Source organism: Hypanus sabinus, chromosome 10 (assembly GCF_030144855.1).
Source record: "Hypanus sabinus isolate sHypSab1 chromosome 10, sHypSab1.hap1, whole genome shotgun sequence".
Classification (NCBI taxonomy): Eukaryota; Metazoa; Chordata; class Chondrichthyes; order Myliobatiformes; family Dasyatidae; genus Hypanus; species Hypanus sabinus.
This window is the reverse complement of record NC_082715.1, coordinates 145,467,848-145,488,105: the sequence shown is the minus strand read 5'-3', so window position 1 is coordinate 145,488,105 and position 20,258 is coordinate 145,467,848. Positions and strand designations below refer to the sequence as shown.

Here is a 20,258-nt window from a genome sequence, read left to right as displayed (position 1 = left end):
TCACAAAAATATGGTTGCAGTTATTAAAAGTCAATTATCCCATTGCTGGTGGAGCTTCAGGGCCACCTATCTTCAGCAGCATCAGTGAACTTCCTTCACAAGGTCAAAAGTGGGAATGTGCAACCTCAGCAAACAGTGTTTGATTCTATTCACAGCCCCTCAGTGAATAACGTGGTCTGAGCCTGGCTACAGCAGTGCCAGGAGTTAGATTCAAAGGGTTACACAGCATGGAAACAGCCCTCCCAATGCCATTGCAGGCAAAGGGCACTAGCTCAGGGAGACATCTTGGTTGATAATGGAAACTTGCCCATGTCAACAAAGATATCCCCTTGAACTTGTCTCATTTGCTTGCCTTGGTCCTGTTTTCCATTCATGAACCTGTACAAATGTCTTTTAAACATTATAATTGTACCTGCCTAAACCACTTCCTCTGGCATCACCTTTTCACCCTGTGAGAAAACAAATTCTCAGTTCCCCTTTGAATCTTTCCCCTCTCACTTAAGCTGTCAGGTCTCCACCCAGCTAACAGGAGTCACCTGCCACTTGTTTCAAAGGCATCACCTCCAGCCAATTTAAACCCAGCTCCCATCCACAGTCCTTTGTTTGCTCGTTACAGATTACAGCTCGTTACTGATTACAGCCTTAATCAGTTGTTCCTAGTGTTCAGTTATCCTTGTTACCTGTGAGTTTGATCTGTTCTCTCTTGTTTTTTTGCCCCTTGTGGCTTGTTATTTTGCAGTTGATTATTAAAGTTAATGCTCGCCGCTAAATTGTATCCACTGCTATGTTTTTGGATCAATCCTCCTCTACATTCCCTGACATCAACCAATGCCCTCTAGTTTTAGATTTCCCTACCTTTGGGGGGAAAAAGACTGTGACCTTCCATTTCATCTATGCTACTTTCAATTTTTTAAGCCTCTATAAGATAACCCTTCAATATCCCAGCCTATCCAGTATCTCCTCATAACTCCAGTCCCAGCAACATCCTTGTGAATCTCTGTTCTGAACCCTCTCCAGCCCAAGTACATATCTCCAAAGTATGGTGACCAAAGCTACACACAAGATTCCAGGTGTGATCTGCACATCCTGTGACATGATGTCCCAGCTTTTGTACTTGATTCCCTGCCTAATGAAGGCAAGCATGCCATTAACCTTCTTTGCCACTCTGTCTACCCGTGACTCTGCTTAGAGTGAACTATATACTTGTATCCATGTTCGACAGCAAGCCCAAGGGCTCTGTTTGTCACTGTGTATGTCCTGTCCTGACTAAACTTCCCAAAACATAGCGCTTTGCACATTAATTAAAAGATATTTATCATTCCTTTGCCAATTTTTACTGTTCATTTAGATGCCTTTGTTATCTTAGGCAACTTTCCTCAACTGTCCACTACACATCACCCTATCTTTCTTCTCATCCAAAATGTTAATAGAAATGACAAAGCAACAGGAGGTCTAACTCCAATCCCTATGGCACACCACTAGGCATGGTCCACCAGTCTTAAAAAAAACACTTAATTCTTCCATTCAGGCAGTTTTGTGTCCAATTGGCTGGATCACCCTAAATCCCATATAATCTCATCTTCCAAACCAAGCTACCATACCGACCCTGTAAGAGACCTAGATAAAATCCATGTCAACAATGTCTGCAGACCCATCCTCATTAATAATCTTGGTCATCTCTTCTAAAAATGCAGTCAAATTCCCGAGACATCATTTCCCATGCACAAAGCTATGCAGATTATCCCTTATCAATTCTTGCCTTTCCACATGCAGATTAATCCTGTCTCTCGGAATCTACTGACGTTAGGCCTGCAGTTCTGTGCCTTGTCCTTCTTAAACAGACCTGGAGCATAATCATTCATGCAGTAATAAGTGGCAAGAAAAATTCCCATAATGGAAGTGACAGGCTTCTACCATCTTGTACAAGACAGGGTCTGACTACCTACCAATTTACTGGCTTTATGATCACTCAATCTCCTTTCATCATCACCCTTGAGGTCATCGTTAACCAGGAAGTCATCTAAATTGGTCACAGAAATACTGTGGGTGAATGATCTTTTCAGAAGCTCCGTAGCCTGACTCGGTTCCTGACATACCTAAGCCATTCCAGCATCAAGAAGGCATGGCAGGAGAATGATGAAATAGCCCCATTTTCTGGATAAGTACAGCTCCAACAACGAGTGGGACCCTCAATTGGCATACCATTCACCATTTGGGCTAATGTCAGCAATTGGATTATTGTCAACAGTTTTAGGGCCCATGTCTCAGAAAGGATGTATTGTCATTGGAGAGAGTCCCGAGGAGGCTCACGAGGATGATTCTGGGAAAGAAGGGATTAACATATGAGGAGCATTTGGCAGCTTTGGGCCTGTACTCACTGGAACTTAGAAGAATGGGGAAGGGGTGGTTCTCATTGAAACCTACTGAATGTTGAAGCGACTAGATAAGGTGGGTGTGGAGAAGATGTTTTCTGTGATGGGGGTGTCTGGAACTAAAGGACACAGCCTTAAAATTTAGAACAGAAGTAAGGAGGAATTTTTTTTGGCTAGAGAGTAGTGAATCTGTGGAATGCTCTGCCACAGACTGCGGTGGAGGTGAAGTCCAGGGGTATATTTAAAGTGGAAGTTGGTAGTTTTCTGATTGGTTGGGGCATCAAAGGCTATGGTGAGAAGACAGGTGTATGGGGTTGAGTGGGATCTGGGATCAGATGTGATGGAATGGCAGGGCATACTTGATGGGCTGATTGGCCTAATTCTGCTCCTATGTCTTACGGTCTTATGGGGCATCCATTCCCTTCATGGCACCAGGAGAACACAAAGCCAGAGGAAGCAGTGGAATGCATGCACCACCTCACAAACTACCCCATATGTACCACCCACCCAATCTGTTGAAAAATTGGCCTCGTCAGTCACCTCAGAACGTATAAAATAGGAATGGAAGCAGGTCATCCTCGATCCATAGGGACTGCTTAAGATAAACTAGTTACATTAAAAGTGAATACCCAAATTCTAGAGTCAGTTTTGTTAAATTGGTAATTAGTGAAAATAATCTTAATAAATTAACAGATTACTCTGTTGGAGTAGGCAGTTGTAGGTGGGTTATGAATCTTTCAATAATAAGCCCACCTGGGAGTTGGCAACTGGTGTCAGAAAGGCTCTGGTTCACAATATCCAAAGTGGGTAACTGGAGATGATGAGTAAGCGAGGACGCAAGGTTATAAGAATCCAGGAGCAGAAGTATATCGGCAGTCCCTCAGTTCTGATCTGATATTCAGTGTGATCACAATTAACCCACCTCAGGCCTCATTTCCTCTTTTGTCCTTACTCCATAGCCCTCATTTCCTGAATCATTTATTTATCTCCATTTTAAAGACTTCCAATGAGTTGGCCTCCATAACACTCTAGAGTAGTGAATTCCAGAGATTCACCCCACACCGCAGGAAGAAATTTCCATGGACATTGGTTGTAAATGGCTACCTCCATATCTCAGAACTATCTCCCCTAGTTCACCACTCTCACACTAGGGAAAATATCTTGATATTTACACTGGCATACCTTTTAAAAACATTTCAATAAGTTCACCATTCATTCTTCAAAGAGTACAGACACAACCTACTTAGCTTCTCTTGAGCAGCACACATAAAATGCTGGAGGTCAGGCAGCATCTATGGAGAGTAATAAATAGTCAATGTTTCAGGATGAGACCCTTCATCAGGATGAGGGAATGTCCCAGGTATTTGGGACAAGGAGTCAGGTTGTACGTAGGATGCTAGGAGCCAAAATGGATTGGAATGAAAAGGTGCATTGAGGTGTAGGTGACATTGTACACAGTCACTGACATCAAGCGTTCAGTAGCAGCCAGCAGATGGGAAGCTAAATCTTATATTGATGTTTATTGCAAGAGCATCTGAAAGCAGGAGCGAGGATGTCTTCCTGCACCTTTCTGGTCTATTGGTGAGACTCCATTGTCAATTTTGTGTGCTTTTTGGCCTTCTGTTCTGAGGAAGGATTTTCTTATGATGAAAGTGGTGTGACAATGGTATACTGAACTACTGTGATTCCAGGAAGAGCAGGACTGAGAGGGTGGGTTGGTCACTGGAGTTTAGACAAATGAGAAAGGATGATATAGAATCCTATAAAATTCTAACCAGACGAGATGGAGATGGCTGGGAGTCCCAAAGCAGCAGGCTGAAGATATGTGTTTAACTATCTAGAACTGAGCTCCAGAGAGATTTTACCCAGAGTTGCTGAACCTGTGAAATTATCTACAAATTATTAAATATGTTCATGAAGGATTTAGCATTTTTTTCATGTCAAGGAGTTCAAAAATCGGGAGAACGGGAGGAAACAAGACAAATATGTGAATGATCAGCCACGATTGTGTTGAATGGAGAAGTAGATCTGAAACAACAAATGATCTACAATGGTCTCCACTTACTATAGTTCCACGTTTGTTTCTGTTTTACAAGAGACATTTTGCCTTTAGTTATAGAAAAATAATCTGATGAATTTATCTTTAAACAAACCTTCCCAAAAGTTGCAGATACATTTTGGAAAACTGAAAGAAGGTGCCTTCTTTGATGGAAGAAATTTATTTGTTATTTTTCCCAGGAAAGAGCTCGTCTTCTCTAACATGATACATTACAGAAAGGAATGAGAAAAAGTGAATCTCTCTGTGAATATGGCAGCAAACAATTCAAGTGTAGGATTATTTAGACGATGCCCATCCTTTCATTGTATCCCAGCCCTGCATGCTGAATCCAGATATCCAGGTGCCCTTCCCCATACCATTCTCAAATGAATGTTTCTTGGCCAATGGTGACAGGTACAACATTATGGCCAGAGACACCCAGTGAAGCTGCTGAACCCATTCATGAGGTATCAGATGCAACACAGTAATTGTGCTACACTGTCACAGAAATTCACTTGTTTTGACACTCAAGAAGTTATTATATTTTCATCTATAATGGATGGAATGATTTTCTTTTTCCTTGGACTCACAGCTCCACTGAGTAAGGATTTGTATTTTCCATACAGTTGAAAAGAATTTGGCTTATCCTTACTCTGATAGCAATTATCTATTACTTAAGTCCCTTGTAATTTTGTTAAAACTAAGTCAAGTGCTCTCTCAGGCTCCTTCACTGCAGCGAAAAGAATCTCAGTCTATCCAGTCAGTACTCACGATAGAAGTTGTGGTGAACTACATATACCTGTGTGGACACGCCCCCCCCCCCCCCCCCCCCCCGTTGACTGCTCCTGTGGCTCCTCCCACAGACCCCGGTATAAAGGCGATTGGAGCCACAGACCCTTCCTCAGTCTCTGGGATGTTGTGTGGTGATCACTTGCTGCTTGTGCTTTCTTCCAGCCAATAAAAGCCTACCTTAACCCATGTCTCAGAGTTATTGATGGTGCATCAGAAGTGTATCCCATTGTCACGAGTACAGGCGGTATTGAATGCAACTGAAGGAGAAAAGCAATAAAGGCAGGGTGGCCATATTATAATAAGTTTGTCTTGAGCAAATTACCACAGGAGAAGGAGTAGTAGTCTTTCCCTGTGGAAGTACGTTAGCTCCGTTGTCATATATTCTTGTAACAACTGCTTTACTAATGTTGTAATTCTTATAAAAGTTGATGTAGTCCTGTAACAACTACACTCCACAGCCACTTTATTAGGTACCTTCCGTACCAAATGAAGTAGCCACTAAGTGGCTGTTTCAGTTTATGGTCTCTTGCTACTGTAGCCCATCCATTTCAAGGTTTGACATGTTGGGCATTCAGAGGTACGTTTCTGCACACCACTGTTGTAACACGTGGTTATCTGAGTAACTGTTACTTTCCTGTCAGCTTGGATCAGCCTGGCCATTCTCCTCTGATCTCTTTCATTAACAAGCTGTTTTTACTCACAGAGCTGTTGCACGCTAGAAGTTCTTTTGTTTGTTTTTCACTCCATCCTCTCTGTCATCTCTAGAGTCCATTTTGTGTGAAAATCCCAGGAGATCGGCAATTTCTGAGAGACTCAAACCAACTTGTCTAGCACCGGCAATCATTCTACAGTCATAGATCACATTTCTTTGTCATTCTGATGTTTGGTCTGAACAACAACTGAACCTCTTGACCATGTCTACATACTTACATGCATTGAGTTGCTGCCACATGATTGGCTGATTAGATATTTGCATGGGTGTACCTAATAAAGTGACCACTAACTGTCTATCTCCAGCTTTGGTCAGGAAAATGGAAGTAGATACCTTCCTTGGCTTTGATGCTGTTTTATAACTTATTTAACCATCTCGCTCAGGAATGGCACACTCACATCTCAATGGGGAGACCAGAGATTCAGGCTGCATTTTAGAGGCCTGAACACATAATCCAGCTGGAGACCAAGTATAGTACTGTCATGCTGCAGCTGCCAGGATCAGATTCAATGATGAACCATCTCCTTACCTTCCCATTCTGATCAATGCTCAGGACGCAATAGAGTATTTCGACAAGCAGACCAATACCAGTACTGGAACCAACATTGTTCAATCTTCAGTACTGTGCAAAAGTCTTAGGTACATATATATTGCTAGGGTCCCTAAGACGATCGCACAGAACTTTATTTGTCAATGTGGAGCAGAGAGCCAGTTTGTAAATCTGCCAGGGGCAAAAGATGTTTGGAATGGCAAGGGTGGAGAACCAAGGGAGGGGTGTGGGACATGTGGCAGAGAAAATGTGCCAGGGGAGAGGGGGTGTGGAGAGGGTGCAGACACACCCAGCTCTGAGACACCAGGCAAGCTAATTTGATTTCAAACGGTTTGTTTATTGATCATTACAGAATGTCTCTCTGATGCTTCCTGCTTCCTGCTCCCTCCCCTCTTCTTTACTTTTTTCCCAACCATGAATCCACCCCCCCCACCTCTTCTCACTCTCAGTCCACAGTAGATCCCCATATAAGAATCAGGTTCATCATCACTCACGTGTCATGAATTTTTTTTTCTGCGTGGCAGCTGTACAGTTCAATATATAAAATTACTACAGTACTGTGCAAAAGTCTCAGTCACCCTAGCTAAATATTTACATCCATACCTAAGACTTTTACACAGTACTACAGGTTGTTCACTGCTTGAGGGAACTTGCTGTCTCCAAAACCTCTGTCATGATTCCGACATCACAACATTATCCATTGGTTGTGAAGCACCTAAGGTTATGAAAAACCCCAGGACAAATGTGTTTCTTCATTCACCACACTGCTGTGCAATTACTAGAGTTGGGTATGACGTTCTCTTCAGGGGTTGTATTTTAGTGGGTCCTCAGGAGGCTGTAGGATCCATGGGTTCTGGTGCAGTGTGGGCAAGAGTAGGTGCTGGCTGTTGATAGTAGTTGGGTCCTGTGGTTGTTCAATCTCCCCTTTTGCAGCTGCCACAGCCACAGTGTTCTCATTACCATGCTGTATCCCCGTGCCAGACAACAGGATTTGAATTATTCAGTGACTGAAACACTGGACTGGATGGAGAGTGACACAGGGGGAGTGTTCATCAGCACAAGCATCCCTTGGGAAGATTGGGATGGGGGAGAAAGCGTTTTCGCCATTGTCAGAAGTATTTCTATATTATGTTCCAACATAAAGAACCTTTGCTGCTCTGCCTCAGAGTTTGAAACTGAAACGATATTCTGCTAATTAATTATTCCTGAAAGTTTAAAATAATTACTTAGTTTTCCTTTCCTTTTTGTTGTTTAGTTCTGTTTCAATAATGCAATCTGATTTCCTTGCCCACTATACTTGTTTTTAAATCCCATTGACAGGGATAGACTATTGCTTGGTTGGATGTATTATCCACAAAAACTGCTGAACATGTGGTACTCAGACAGCAGTCTGCTGTCCAAAATATCTAAGCAGGAGTGTGAAGAAAATTAATCTAGCAGATGTAATCACCCTGTGGCAACACATTCTGCGCCACGAGTTTGGAGACCTGGTGTTACAGAAGATGCAAAGGCTTGTGTAACAGAAGTGGATGTGGCAAGGCGGTCTCTCAGGAGCTACACTATCCTGTGGCTTCCTCTTGTGGAAGTGACTGGACACTGCAACCTAATGCAATCCTTTTTTTCTGGGATGAATGGGAATACTAACACTTTATTACTTTATAATGCATTTCTGTTGACACTTGGGAGTTGAAATTGGTATCTAAAAGTTCAAAGTAAATTTATTATCAAAGTATATTTCACCATATACAACTCTTGACATTAATTTTCGTGTGCGCATTCACAGTAAATCCTTGGAATACAACAGAATTAATGAAAGACAGCATCCAACAAGACAGACAAACCACAATGTGCAAAGGACAGCAAACTACAAATATGAAATAGAAAAAAATCAATAAATAAGCAATCAATATTAAGAAAATGAGATGAGTCCATGAAAGTGAGTCTGTAGTTTGTGAGAACAATTCAGTGATGGGGTGAGTGAAGTTGAATGAAGTTATCCCCACTGATTGTTGAATGGTTATACTTGTGGTGCTGGTCATGAGGCTCCTGTACCACCTCAGCAGCAGTGAGAAGAGAGCATGGCCTGGATGGTGGGGTTCCTTAATGATGGATGCTGCTTTCCTGTGACAACATTCTGTGTAGATGTGCTCAACGGTAGGGCGGGCTTTGCCTAGTGGCAGGCTGGGTGTATCCTCTGCTTTTTGTAGGATTTTCAGTTGAAGGGCATTGGTGCTTCTATACCAGGTTATGATGCAATCAGTCAACAAACTGTCCATGACACATCCATAGAAGTTTGTCAAAGTTTTAGATGTCATCCCAAATCTTCACAAACTTCTAAGGAAGTGGAGGTGCTGTTGTGCTTCCTTCCTAATTGCACTTATGTGTTTGGTCCATGGCAGATTCTCAGAAATTACAACACTGAGGAATTTAAAATTGCTGACCCTCTCCACCTCTGAACCCCTGATGAGGACTGGTTCATGGACCTCTGGTGTCCTCCGCCTAAAGTCAATAAACAGCTCCTTGGTCTTGCTGACAATGTGTGAGAGATTGTTGTCATGGCACCACTCAGCCAGGTTGTCACCCTCCCTCCTATATGAATCACCACCACTGATTCGGCCATTGACAGTGGTGTCATCAACAGTTACACGTGGCATTGAAGCTGTGCTTAGCCTCACAATCCGAAGTATAAAATGAGTAGTAGAGAGGGCAAAGCCCACAGCTTTGTGGTGCACCTGTGCTGACTGAGATTGTGGGGGAGATATTGTTGCCGATCTGAACTGACTGGGGTCTGCAAGTGAGGAAATCAAGGATCCAGTTGTACAAGTGGGGTATTGAGGCCAAGGTCTTGAAGCTTGTAGATTAGTTTTGAGGGAATGATATTATGAATGCAGAGCTGTGGTTGATGAAGAGCATTCTGTGTCTGCTATCCAGGTTTCCCAGGGTATGAAATGGCATCTGCTGTGGACCTGTTCTGCTGGTAGGCAAATTGGAATTGGATCCAAATTGCTTTTCAGACAGGAGTTGATGTTTCATCACCATCTTCCGAAAGCACTTCATCACAATGGATCTAAATGCTACTGGATGATAGCCATTAAGGCAGGTTACCACGTTCTTTTTAGGCGTTGGTATAAATGAAGCTATTGTGAAGCATCTGGGTACCTCAGACTGCCAAAGAGAGAGGTTAAAGACTTCAGTGAACACTCTAGACAACTGATCAGCTATCTGGGTTGGATGCTTTTTGTGGGTTCATCCTCCTGAAGGCTGCTCTCACTTTGACCTCAGAGTCTGATGTCACAGGTTCATTGGGTACTGTGGGAGTTCAAAAGATTCCTCCTTGTTTTGACTGTCAAAGCAAGAATAGAAGGCATTGAACTCATCTTGGAGTGAAGCCTTGTTGTCATCTATGTTGCCTCACTTTGTAAGAGGTGATAGCATTCAAGCCCTGCCACAGCTGTTGAGCAGCCTCCAGTGTCTCATGTTTGGTCAGGAGTTGCCACTTTTCATGAGTGAAGGCTGTCTGGGGATCATACCTGGACCTCATTTATCTCACTTGGTTGCCTGACCTGAGTGTCACTGATCTGGCCCTCAGCAGACTGCGAATCTCATGGTTCATCCAGGGTTCCTGGTTAAGGAATGATTCTGGAGGGGGTCTCACAGCTTCACAACTACTTTATGAAGTCTGTGCCAACTGTGGTGAATTCATTCAGATCCTCTGATGAGTCCTTGAACGGGGCCCAGTCCACTGACTCGAAGCAATCTTGTAGCCGCTTCTCTGACACCTCTTTGTTGTCCAAGTGATCAGATTTCCTGAAATACAGTCGAGGCATGGAATGGTAGGCATTCCTGATCGTACTATAGCAGTGGTCTAGTGTGTTGGGAACCTTGTTGCTGTATATAATATACTGATGATAATTGGTATTTTATACGTAGCTCAGCTGATTTCCTGCAGTGTTGACTTCAAAGGAAGACCTGAATGGCTACTACTTGAAACGTATTGAGGATTTGACAGATTGTTCAGAAAGACTGGGTAAATTCTTGATTGATACATCGTTATTGGGTGAACGGTACTAAATCAGCAGGACACTACAAATTGTAGCATTGGTGGAATATGTATCCCCTGAAGCAATAACAATAGGCTTTCATTTCCTTCTAATCCAGACTGCCTTGATTTAAAGCTCTCATCAAACTCTGCATGGTCTCATGGCCTTGGTACTTCCTACCTCCCTAAACCACAACTTCTCTAATCCACTTCTCCAAGAATGCCTTATTACAATTATGTCCACCTGACCATCATCAACTTTTTTTCCCTTCTGATATCAGCAACCTCCTGCTATCTGAGACCGAAGACCTCGAACTACCCCCCCCCCATCACTAACAGGGCAGCATGTGAATGTTAGGGTGGCATAGTAGCATTAAAGGTGCCATTGTAGTGTTAAGGGCTGTACGGTAGTGTTAAAGGTGACACTGTAGTGTTAAGGGTCATATGGTGTCTTTAAGGGCCGTTCAGTAATGTTAAGGGTGACATCGTAGTGTTAAGGGCCATACGGTAGCATTAAAATCAAGTAAGGAGGGGGCATGGAGGGATGAGGATGTCCTTGTCAACTTGCTCCTGGGGCTGGTGAAAACAGCCATCCTTGGGTCTTGGAAATGAGTGGCGGGAATATCTGCTCGGGTAGACTGCCTGTCTATGGGGTATGTTTGTGCCTGGGTAAATATTGAGAAGGAACATGCGACCTTAGAGGTGTTCCGGGACCGTTCGGCTCTGCAGGGGGTAATTGCCATCACTGACAGAGATGGAAACATTTTAGTTTAATGCGTTTTGTCTATTTGTAGTGAAGTAATTGTGTTAGTCACTGTTTTGTATATACAGTATAATACTGAATTTGTAATAAAGATATTTTGTATATAAAAAAAATGGTATTGTTAAGAATAACACAGTGGTGTTAAGGGTGGCACGGTAATGGTAAGGATGACACGATAACTTTAAGGGTGACACCATAAGACCATAAGATACAGGAGCAGAATTAGGCCATTTGGCCCATCAAGTCTGCTCCGCCATTTCATCATTGCTGATCCAATTTTCATTTTTGCCCCTATCCCCTGCCTTCTCCCCATATGCCTTCATACCCTGACCAATCAAGAATCTATTAACCTGCCTTAAATATACATAAAGACTTGGCCTCCACAGCTGCCTGTGGCAAAGAATTCCACAGATTCACCACTCTCTGGCTAAAGAAATTCCTCCTCATTTCCATTCTAAAAGGATGCATCTGTATTCTGAGGCTATGTCTTCTGGTCTTAGACTTTCCCAGCATAGGAAGCATCCTCTCCACATTCTCTCTATCAAGGCCTTTCACCATTCAATAGGTTTCAATGAGGTCACCCCTCATTCTTCTGAATTCTACTGAATACAGGCCCTGAGATATCAAATGCTCCTCACATGACCAGCCATTCCATTCTGGATTCATTTTCGTGAAACTCCTTTGAACCCTCTCCAGTTTCAGCACATCCTTTCTAAGATAAGAGGCCCAAAACTGTTCACAATACTCCAAGTGAGGCCTCACCAGTGCTTTATAGTCTCAACATTACATCCTTGCTTTTATATTCTAATCCTCTTGAAATTAATGCTAACATCACATTTGCCTTCCTCACCACAAACCCAACCTGCAAATTAACTTTTAGGGAATCCTGTATAAATGACTGTCAAGTTCCTTTGCACCTCATTTGTTTTTGTATTTTCTCTCCATTTAGAAAATAGTCTACCCTTTCATTTCTTCTACCAAAGTGCATGACCATACACTTCCTTGCACTGTATTCTATTTGCCAATTCTTTTCCCTTTCTCTTAATCTGTTTAAGTCCTTCTGTAGCCTCTCTACTTCCTCAGAACTACCTGCCCCTATCTGCAAACTTTTCAATAAAGACATCAATTCCATCGTCTAAATCATTGACAGATAATGTAAAATTAATCAGTCCCAGCACAGACTCCTATGGAACACCACGAGGCACTGGCAGCCAACCTGGCTCCCTTTATTCCCATACTTTGCCTCCTGCCAATCAGACACTGCTTTATCCATGCTAGGATTTTTCCTGTAGTTTGTTAAACAGCCTCGTGTGTGGCACCTTGTCAAAGGCCCTCCAAGTACACTGGCTCTCCGTTGTCTATCCTGCTTGTTATTTCTTCAAAGAATTTTAACAGATTTATCAGGCAAGATTTTCCCTAGAGGAAACCAAGCTGACTACGGTCTATTTTATCATGTACCATTATCACATTAGTGTTATTTGAGGCACAGTGGTGTCAAGGGTGGGATGGTAGTGTCAAGGGTGGGACGGTAGTGTTAAGGGTAACACTGTAGTGTTAAGGGTGGGATGATAGTGTCAAAGGTGGGACGGTAGTGTCAAGGGTGGGATGGTAGTGTCAAGGGTGGGATGGTAGTGTCAAGGGTGGGACGGTAGTGTTAAGGGTAACACTGTAGTGTTAAGGGTGGGATGATAGTGTCAAAGGTGGGACGGTAGTGTTAAGGGTGGGATGGTAGTGTCAAGGGTGGGACGGTAGTGTTAAGGGTGACACTGTAGTGTTAAGGGTGGGATGGTAGTGTCAAAGGTGGGACGGTAGTGCTAAGGGTGACACTGTAGTGTTAAGGGTGGGACGATAGTGTCAAGGGTGGGACAGTTGTATTAAGGGTGACACTGTAGTGTTAAGGATGGGACAGTAGTGTCAAGGGTGACACGGTAGTGTCAAGGGTAGGATGGTAGTGTTAAGGGTGACACTCTAGTGTTAAGGGTGGCTTAGTGGTTACTGCATCACTTTACAGTGCCAGCTGTTAGATCGGGGTTTGTCTGTAAAGAGTTCGTACGTCCTTGCTGTGATTATACATGCTTCCATATTGTCAAGACATATGGTTAGGGTTTCTGAGTTGTGTCCATTCTTTCCTTGCAGCAGAAGCATGGTAACAGATACAGGAAACCCAACACGATTCGACTTGATGCGAATGATGCTTTTCACTATGTGATTCTATGTTTCGATGTACACGTGACACATGTAACCCCCTGGGTCGCCTCAGGCTCGCTCAGCTCGTTCCGTCTAGGGGGAGCAGCCTTCGGCCCCGCCAAACTGGGTAATCAGCTGGTGTGGATGCTGTGTGATGTCCCCGCCTCGCCCACAAACAGACAGTACACCATATGCAATTAAATGAGTACGATTTATAAAGGTTACTATAACTAAGTGATTAATAACGATACAGTATATATGAAGAGAAAATTAAAGAAAAGGCGCCAAACTTATCAAAGTCCAAACCACTTCGTGCACAGCCATTGGAGCTCAATTACTGAAGTCTTCTGGCCACCATTCGATCCCCTCCGAACTCCTCGACTCGCAGCTCAGGACCCTCCAAACTCCTCGACTTTCCAAACAGCTCAAGACCCTCCGAGTGGTCAACCAAGCACATCTAGCTTCATCCCCCCCTCCGTCCTTGGAGAATCTCCCAGCCTCGGACCCCCCTTTGGGGTCTGATCCTCGCCCAGCTTAGAGCATTGCGTCCTCTCTCTCGACCCCCTCGCGTCGATCTGCCCAAAAGCCCGTCAACAAAAGCTTACAGACTCAGAAGAAAGAACATTAATCCCCATTTGGTTTACAAAGGAATACCATTCTCGTTATCAGTAAATTAGCATTCCTGCTAGTTAACAAAAAGAAGAAACTCTCTTTACACACATAAAGTTAATCGTTAAACTTTATCTTTTATCTTTAACCTGTTTCCTCCATTAAGTCCCTGCTATAAACTTAGCTTATCCTATTTATGAGTTGAGGTCAGATTTTGTTCCATTATTTTTAAAAACGAGTTCACTTTTCCAGAAATGGGCATCACCGCCAAGACCAGTGTACCATGCCCATCCCTGGTTCTTCTTGGGAACGTGGTGATATATTGCCTCCTTAGACTGCTGAAGTCCTTCCAGTGAAGGTTCTCCCACAATGCTGTTAAATAGGAACATGCAGGATTTAGTTCCAGTGACGATGAAAGATCAGTGATGCGTTTACCATTCAAGATGGTGTGCCATTTGGTGGGGGTGCTCACACACACTTGCTGTTCTTGCTCTTTTTTGTCATATCCAGTAAAGGCTGTCAAAGTGGCATGGGAGAGTAACCACGGCAGATTTTGTACTATTAAGCCCCTCAGCACTGGTGACAGGGGGAATGAATGCTTTTGAGGGTTGATTGGGTACCTGTGGTGAACTGTGTGCCTGTCGGGACGCGCCCCTGCTGGCTGCTCCTGTGGCTCCTCCCACAGGCCCCTGTGTGGGGGAGATCTGCGGCCTGGTGCTCGGCCTCAGTCTCCGGGACCTTGTGTGGTGGGCGCTCGCTCCTGGTTCCTTCTTCCAGTCGGTGGAAGCCGATATCTCGCCTTACGTCTCAGTGTGAGTTATTGATGGTGCATCAGTACCACTCAAATTAGCTACTCAGTACTGGATGATGTTGAACTTCCTAAAGGGTTGGAGCTGCACTGAATGTATGAATTGTGTAAATGAGTGATGGATGGACAGTATGGAGATACTGGGCTGAATGGCCTATTTCCATGGTAGGTCTCCATGACTCTAAAATACTGAACATGCCCCATCCAGCCTTTCTGCATTTGTTGTTTTTTTTCCCATTTTGTTGCATTTAGTAATGTCTTGTACCCATGACAATGACAGTGAGTAGTGACTGGATAGGCAAAGTTTGTTTTCCTTGCTGTGAAGGAGCCTAAGAGGGCACCTGACAGAATTACAAGGGACACAGATAACAGTGGATGCTGAGAAACATTTCGCCATAGCAGAATTATCTAAAACCAGAGGACATATGTTTCAGGTGAGGGTTAGGGGAGTCTGAGGAGAGCTGAGGAAACTCTTCAAGCTGAGAGTGGTTGCATTGTGGAGCTTTGCTTGAGAAGGCAGTGGAAGCAGGTAATCTCACAACCTTCAAAAAATACTTTGATGATCACTGTCCCAGCTTCGATCCCACTGTTATCAGACTCGTGAGTTGACTTCTCGTACAATAAGATGGAGTCTTGAGCTCACAAGCTACCTCTTTATGATCTTGCTCTTTATCGTTTAGTAGCACTGCACTGTTGATTTTACACTCTTTTCTGCGTTATTATTGTCTTATTCTAGCTCAGTGCACTGTGTATGAACAGCAAGACAAGCTCTTCACGGCACCTTGGTGATGCACCATCAATAACTCACACTGAGACGTAAGGCGAGATATCGGCTTTTATTGACTGGAAGAAGGAACCAGGAGTGAGTGTCTATCATACAATGTCCTGGAGACTGAGGCCGAGCGTCAGGCCTCAGATCTCCTTTATACAGGGGCCTGTGGGAGGAGCCACAGGAGCAGTCAGCAGGGGCGTGTCCAGACAGGCACATAGTTCACCACACTTGGTAACTTAGACAATAATAAACAATACCAATACTTGAATTGCTAAGGCACAGAAGGCTATAGATCAAGTGAATGGGATTATTATAGTTGGATTTTGATGGCCAGAGTGGGCCAAAAAGCCTATTTCTGTGCTCTATGAATATCCATCACTATTCTTTCTCGTTGACCCTTTCTCTTAAGCCTCTCATTGTCTTTTTTGATGGTTTGCTTCTCTAAATAACTTTTGCTTTGCTCCTCCTTTGCTATCTTCTTCTTCTCTTTTGCTTCTTAATTACATAGCTCTCCCCCTCTTTCGTTTTCTTTCTCCCCTGTCCATTTTAAGCTCACAGCTGACAGTATTTTCTTTGGCCCCAGCCTCGTGTGATATCAGAGTTTGGCAGTGGTGAACTCTCATTCAGAAGCAGTACACAGGGGCCCTACACAACAAGGCTGAATAACCTGTATTTATAGTAACAGGATGCCTGACAAAGCTTCCCAGATGCAGTGAGTCTGGGATCAGGGCCCAGCCTGGGAGGTGGACTGTGAGGCTGGGAGGAGAAAATGTCAGCAGAAATGAGAGGCATGGAGTTTCGCACCTCAGTGTGAATGAACAATTAACTCCTTTATCATAGAGTCTTCAATTCAAACTTTTTTTGGCTACATTTATCAGCTTCCAAATGCAAATTCTAGGTAGAAGTGTTAACACTAATGGAAGGAGAGAGCCAAGGCATGTTCTACAATTAAAGGAAATCCAACAACTGCAGATAATCTGAAATAAAAACAATAAAATATGCAGGAAACACCCAGCAGGAAAAGTAGCAGCTGTGGAAAAAGAAACAGTTTATGTTTCTGTGGTGAACTATGTGCCTGTCGGGACACGCCCCCCCCAGCTGACTGCTCCTGTGGCTCCTCCCACAGGCCCCTGTATAAAGGAGATCTGAGGCCTGACGCTCGGCCTCAGTCTCCAGGACATTGTATGATAGACACTCACTCCTGGTTCCTTCTTCCAGTCAATAAAAGCCGATATCTCGCCTTACGTCTCGGTGTGAGTTATGGTGCATCAGTTTCAGATCACGACGCTTCTTGTCAGGTACAATTGTCTGATTTTCAGCATGATGAGAAGACTAGTACACTTCTCCCTGGTATGCATCATGAGGTATGCTATAACCTTTCTACAGTGCTACTGGCTTGGTCTCACTATGCTGTTTGAGATTTAATTTGTCACTGTTATTGATTCAAATACCTTTTATTGTTAGCAGTTTGGTCTCACTTCAATGTTTGTTCAGTAGTCTTTGAAACTGGCACATTAGTGCAGCTTGCCCTCTAGATTCAGATCAATTTATTTATCATGTGCACATTGAAACATGCAGTGAAATGCATTGTTTGCATTTACAACCAAAACACCCAAGGATGTGCTGGGGCAGCACACAAGTGTGGCCACACATTCCAGTGCCAAAATAGCGTATCTGTGCATTCAGCAGAACAACACTGAACAGAACAAAACCAAACACAAGCAACAAAATGATAGCAGCAAAACAAGCCCTGTTCCTCCATCCTGTCCACCCGCAAACAACAAACCCTTCCAACCCCAGTCTTCCATCCTCCAGCCTCCAGTGCACTCGGATTTGCAGTCATCCAGATTTAACAATGGCACTTTGAAATTAACTATCCCTCGTGGAATACAGACAACCTCAGAAATGGTCGCCCAATCCAACTGGTAGATTGACAAGTGGAAAATGTTCCAAACCAGGCATGCATCAGTAAGTGCTTTCTGAATCTGTCAAGCAGGAAAAAAAGTTGAATAAATCTTTGCGGATGAAACTTCATTGAAGGAGAAAAAATATTTAATCCTTCCAAAAGATGTTTCTCCTGAAATTCTCTGCACAAAGTAAACTTCATAGACAGAAAAGAGATATTTTTCATGGAGTTTGCATTAGTTCTGCAGGCCTCCAAATGAAGGTAGAGCGGAAAGACTGAGAGGTGGACATTTTGTGAATTTCTAGGTTCAATTCTAAGGACATTAGCTTGCTGGAGCTCCTGGATGGACAGCTAAACCTGTAACAAAAAGTTCCAACATCATGGAGATAGGTTCCCATTGTAACTTACTTTGACTTTCATTTTAAGGCCAGAGAACCCTTTCTGGTCCTGAAGAGGTGCCAGAAAGAGAAAGAAGCCCAAAGAAATACACACAAAATGCCAGAGGAACTCAACATGTCAGGCGGCATTTATGGAGAGGAATAAACAGTTGACATTCCTGGCTGAGACCCTCATCCCAAGTCCTGATGAAGGATGTCAGGCCGGAAGTGTTAACTGTTTATTCCCCTTCATAGGCGCTGCCTGACCTGCTGAGTTCCTCCAGCACTTTGTGTGTGTTACTCTGGATTTCCAGCATCTGCAGAATCTCTTGTGTTTAAGAAGCCCTAAGAGACAAGTTTTGTGTTTATCATAAAACAGAAGTAAAATGCTGCAGAAACTGGAAATTAAAGCAATGACAGATTGTCTTCCTGCAGGGGTTCTCCCTGCACACATGTTGTTCCCCTTCATTTTGACTTCTCAGACAATCCATTGGAATCAAGGTGACTTTTTTCCACTCATGTTGTGTGGGTTCTGAGGTAGCTGATGTGGCCAGTATGGGAAATGCAGATGTGGGTCAGGTGATGGAGTGGGAAAAGAGTATTTTGTGAGGTGATGCCATCTTCCACTGTTTACAACCGGGCTTCTATGAGCTTCCAATGCAATGCCTTCAATTCCTCAACTGAGTATTTGAAACATTTTCTATATTGATTTCAAACTTCTACTAGTCAACAATGTCTCAGTTGAAAGACCTCTTGCCACTGAGTGGGAATGTTCTGTGTTCTTTCAAGAGGCGTCACACAGAACCAAGGCTGACATCATCAGCGCTTTAGTTAAATATTAAGCAGAGGTTTTCTCAAGGGAATCTAGCAGATCTTCTCTATGGACAGTGGTGAGCTTTGAATATTGTTGGCTCTCTCAGGGACATTGACCATTTGGTATTTTCTCTGGGAGCTGCCCTGTAAATCAGCAAAATCTATTTCTCCTAATGTTTGTGCCCTGGCTAAAACATCACAGAAGGTTTGGAATTGAAGTGTAAACCAGCCTCAACTCACTTAAATATCTGGTGTTTTTAAAGGTGGAATAGCCATTTTCATGTATTTTTGTAGTAGAAATACTGGTGCCTGATTAAGATGGAACAACAAGTTTCACACCTGATTAAGGTGGAACAGCTCATGTGATGTCAGGTTAAGGTAGAGCAGGTAGTCTGTTGTCTGAAAGGCTAATTTGGTACATTACTATTCTGCTGTGGTATACTTAAAGTCTCTATCATTGTGGCTCCAGGGTTGTGGCAAGAATGGCTGGATGTATTCTGGGCTTGGGTCATGGGACAAGTAGAGTTGCATTCTTAAAGGTTGGTTTCAAAGGAACTTCCAGTATGGAAAATTCCCTCTTTCTATGGGAAGTTTGCATCTTATGAAGTTTATTTTTCTTCTACTGTTTTCAAAAGAAATCAAGGGAAACACTAAAAATTGCCTTGGAAAGGGTGGCCTGGGATGGGAGAAGAGGGAGGAATCGCCTTCTGCTTCATACTAGGGCAGGATAGGGACTGTCAACCAGCAACAATCCGAGGCATGATGCATCATCCCTATACTGAATGATTAATATCATTGGGACTAGGCAGAAAAATAGATTGGCATGGACTAGATGGGCCAAAGGTCCTGTTCCTGTGCTGTGGTGCTCTATGACTCTGTTACTGAATAGCTGTGGCAGTTTTGTCCTATTGGGGTGGAGAAGCCAGTGTTTTTATGTTTGTTGTTCACATCCCAGTGATTCAGTGATAGAAAGCCCCACAGTGGATTAGGTAAAGCTTAGGATGTCAGCCCCATTAATGAAAGTCTGTAGCTACTGAAAAACCACCAGTGCACAGTAAGCTCCCTGTGGAATGGTACCCACAGCCAGGGCAAGGATCCAGGATGGAGGAATAGTTTAGATTGGGCAGCCAAGAGTTCTGTTGGGGAAAAAATAGTCTAGCCATTTATATTAGGGATGGGCACAATATGTTGCCCTTGACTGCACTATCCTGATCCATGGAAAATAAAACATAATGAACTCCTGAAGTCCAATTCATTGTTTCACATTCAAGCTACAGTAATGCTCAGGACAGCTCCAATTACAATGGCCTGTCACCTTGGCCAATCTAAACTTAGTTGGTGGATTTTTTAGGACTATGATTTTATTTTTTCAATTCAACTCAATTCCTTTTAGAGGTATTTTGTTTGTCATGTTTCCAGACTTCTCCAATGCAAAGTTTGTCTGGAAAAGTGTGGTGGTTTTACTCTATGAGTGCAGCCATTTATTAATTTTCAAACTAAAGCAATTCCTTCAGAGAAAT

General features: G+C 43.3%; 1 protein-coding gene across 4 annotated transcripts in view; it reads left to right on the top strand.

Annotated features, from left to right (window-relative positions):
• Positions 1–20,258, top strand: part of septin5a (septin 5a) — a 118,215-nt gene that overhangs the window by 57,516 nt on the left and 40,441 nt on the right. The window contains exon 1 of one of the 4 annotated variants that reach the window (XM_059983182.1): positions 16,751–16,940. The exons of the other annotated variants lie outside the window; for them this stretch is intronic. Within the exon in view, the coding sequence (XP_059839165.1) occupies positions 16,827–16,940 (114 nt within the window). The 5' untranslated portion in view covers positions 16,751–16,826. Of the gene's footprint in view, positions 1–16,750; positions 16,941–20,258 lie in introns of those variants that run through there. 4 annotated transcript variants of the gene reach the window in all.